Genomic DNA, 1,902 nt, shown 5'->3' with positions numbered 1-1,902 from the left:
ACTGGTGAGACTTTCCCCTGGAAAACACTGAATATCCAGGTCTATATGCTGGCTGGTGGTGCACACTAAGCTGTGGTGGAGGTCCTGAGAGAGGGTGAGGTACACGTTAGTCCCTTCCATCAGCCCTCAGCGGGCTGGCAGCAGGATTGGGGGACTCCTGACAGTTGTCCCCCTTCTCCGAGGAGTGTCGGTTTAATGATAAGGATCTCTGAGGCTTGCTGTTCCTGAGTCACCCGGGCTTGCTTCACCGCTGCCAGTGCCAGTGCCAGCGAGGGTGAATGACCTGGAACGGTTGTGAAACGCTCACACCTACTGGGACAGCATGGAGGAGCAGGAGAAACAGCCAGGGCAGGGGGGGCACGTCCCAGAGGGTTGGGACCACAGCATCGCTCTCACAATCCCTGCCCCGCACAAGCTGCTCAGCATCTCCCTGCCTCAGTTTCCCCCCGTGCTGTACGACAGGCCCTTTGCCCCAAATTGCTTAATTTGGGGGAAATCCAAAGCGCTTGTTAGGCCTATGGGAGAGCGCCAGGGAGGGTTGAGACCCCGGTGGGGTGGGAGGAAGCCCCTCTCCCAGATGGCCATGCATACCGGCGGGGAGCCAGGGCCAAAAAAAACCCCCACCCAACATCTCAAGACCTCATCCCGGTGTGGGGGACCCCACCACCTCGACCCCCTTCCCCACGGGGCACGGGTGGGTTTGGCGGCTGGACCCCCAGCAATAACCCCCGTTTGCCGGGGGGTCTGCCAGGCTCTTTCTTCCTTCCTCCTCCCCCCCTCCTCCTCCTCCTCCTCTCCCCTCCCCATGGCTGCGGTGCAGGGCGCTCCGTTCCTCCGCCCCTTCCACGCCGGCGGAGGAGGCGCGGGGAGAGGATGCAAGGCATTGGAAGGCACCCGGGATGATTGATGGTTTGGGCTGGTTTAGCGATGGGAGGGGAAGGAGAGGAGGAGGAGTGGAAGGAAAGGAGGAGGAGGAGGAAAGAAGGAGAAAAAGTCTGTGTAATCTTTCAGTGCGGAGGCCACCGGAGCGCGGAGCTGGGGCCGCCCGTCCCTGCATCGCTCCGCGGAGCCATGTGGGGCTTTTGATTTCATTTATATTTTTTTTTTCCGAGTCTTTCTTTCGATTGTTTTTTTTTTTTTTCCCGTTTGTTTTTCTCCTCCTCTCTTCCCTTCTCCTTTTTTTTTTTTCCTTTTCTTTTTTTTAAACTCTTCTTCCAGGGAGAGGATAGTGGTTAAAGCTCGAGCTGGATGGATGGGTATGGGGAGAGGGGCAGGATCCACAGCCCTGGGACTTTTCCAAATCCTCCCTGTCTTTCTCTGCATCTTCCCTTCAGGTAAGGAAAAGCCTCTTTATTTTGAAGATACGTTGTTTTTTGTTTTTTTTTTCCCTCCTGTATTTCTCGCAGCCTTTGGGTAGCCGCCTCCTTTCCCCCTGTCTCTGGGCCTCTTTCTCTCTCCCTCTCTTTGCAGCAGTTTGCCACATGTTTAAAAGAAGCAAGTGGGGCTCAGTTTTGGTTGGGGGGTGTCCCCCCCACACATATACACACTCCCCCTCCCTTATTCCCTTTTTCCCGAGCAGTTGCGGTGGGTGTTTTGCCTTGACCTCATCTTCTTTGTCTTCCCCGCTGCCTCATCCCACAAGGAAGGAGATGGTGGAAATCAAAGCCAAGGCAGCCGGGGGTTGGTTCTGACAGCGTCAGGCAGGTTACCATGTTCTCCCCTTCCCGGGGGTGCTCTGTGGCTTGAAAAGAAAGAGGGGGGGGAAATGGGACACCCCCACACATTAACACCCCCCCCCGATGCCAAATCTGTGCCCTTGAGTGCAGTCCCTGCTCCGACCCCCCCCCACCCCGGGAAGGGAAGAACCGGAGGGAGGTTGAAGAGGGGAGTAAAGGGTGGTGT

General features: G+C 56.8%; 1 protein-coding gene across 1 annotated transcript in view; it reads left to right on the top strand.

The window, feature by feature from the left end:
• Positions 1-916: 916 nt before the first annotated feature.
• The window catches only part of RGMA (repulsive guidance molecule family member a), an 18,797-nt gene continuing 17,811 nt past the window's right edge, over positions 917-1,902 (top strand). Inside the window, exon 1 of the mRNA XM_014944749.1 lies at positions 917-1,334. Within this exon, the coding sequence (XP_014800235.1) occupies positions 1,253-1,334 (82 nt within the window). The 5' untranslated portion in view covers positions 917-1,252. The remainder of the gene's footprint in view (positions 1,335-1,902) is intronic.

This window comes from Calidris pugnax, unplaced genomic scaffold (assembly GCF_001431845.1).
Source record: "Calidris pugnax isolate Ruff unplaced genomic scaffold, ASM143184v1 scaffold70, whole genome shotgun sequence".
Classification (NCBI taxonomy): domain Eukaryota; kingdom Metazoa; phylum Chordata; class Aves; order Charadriiformes; family Scolopacidae; genus Calidris; species Calidris pugnax.
Note: the sequence above shows the minus strand (reverse complement) of the source record. Positions and strands in the feature narration are given on the sequence as shown.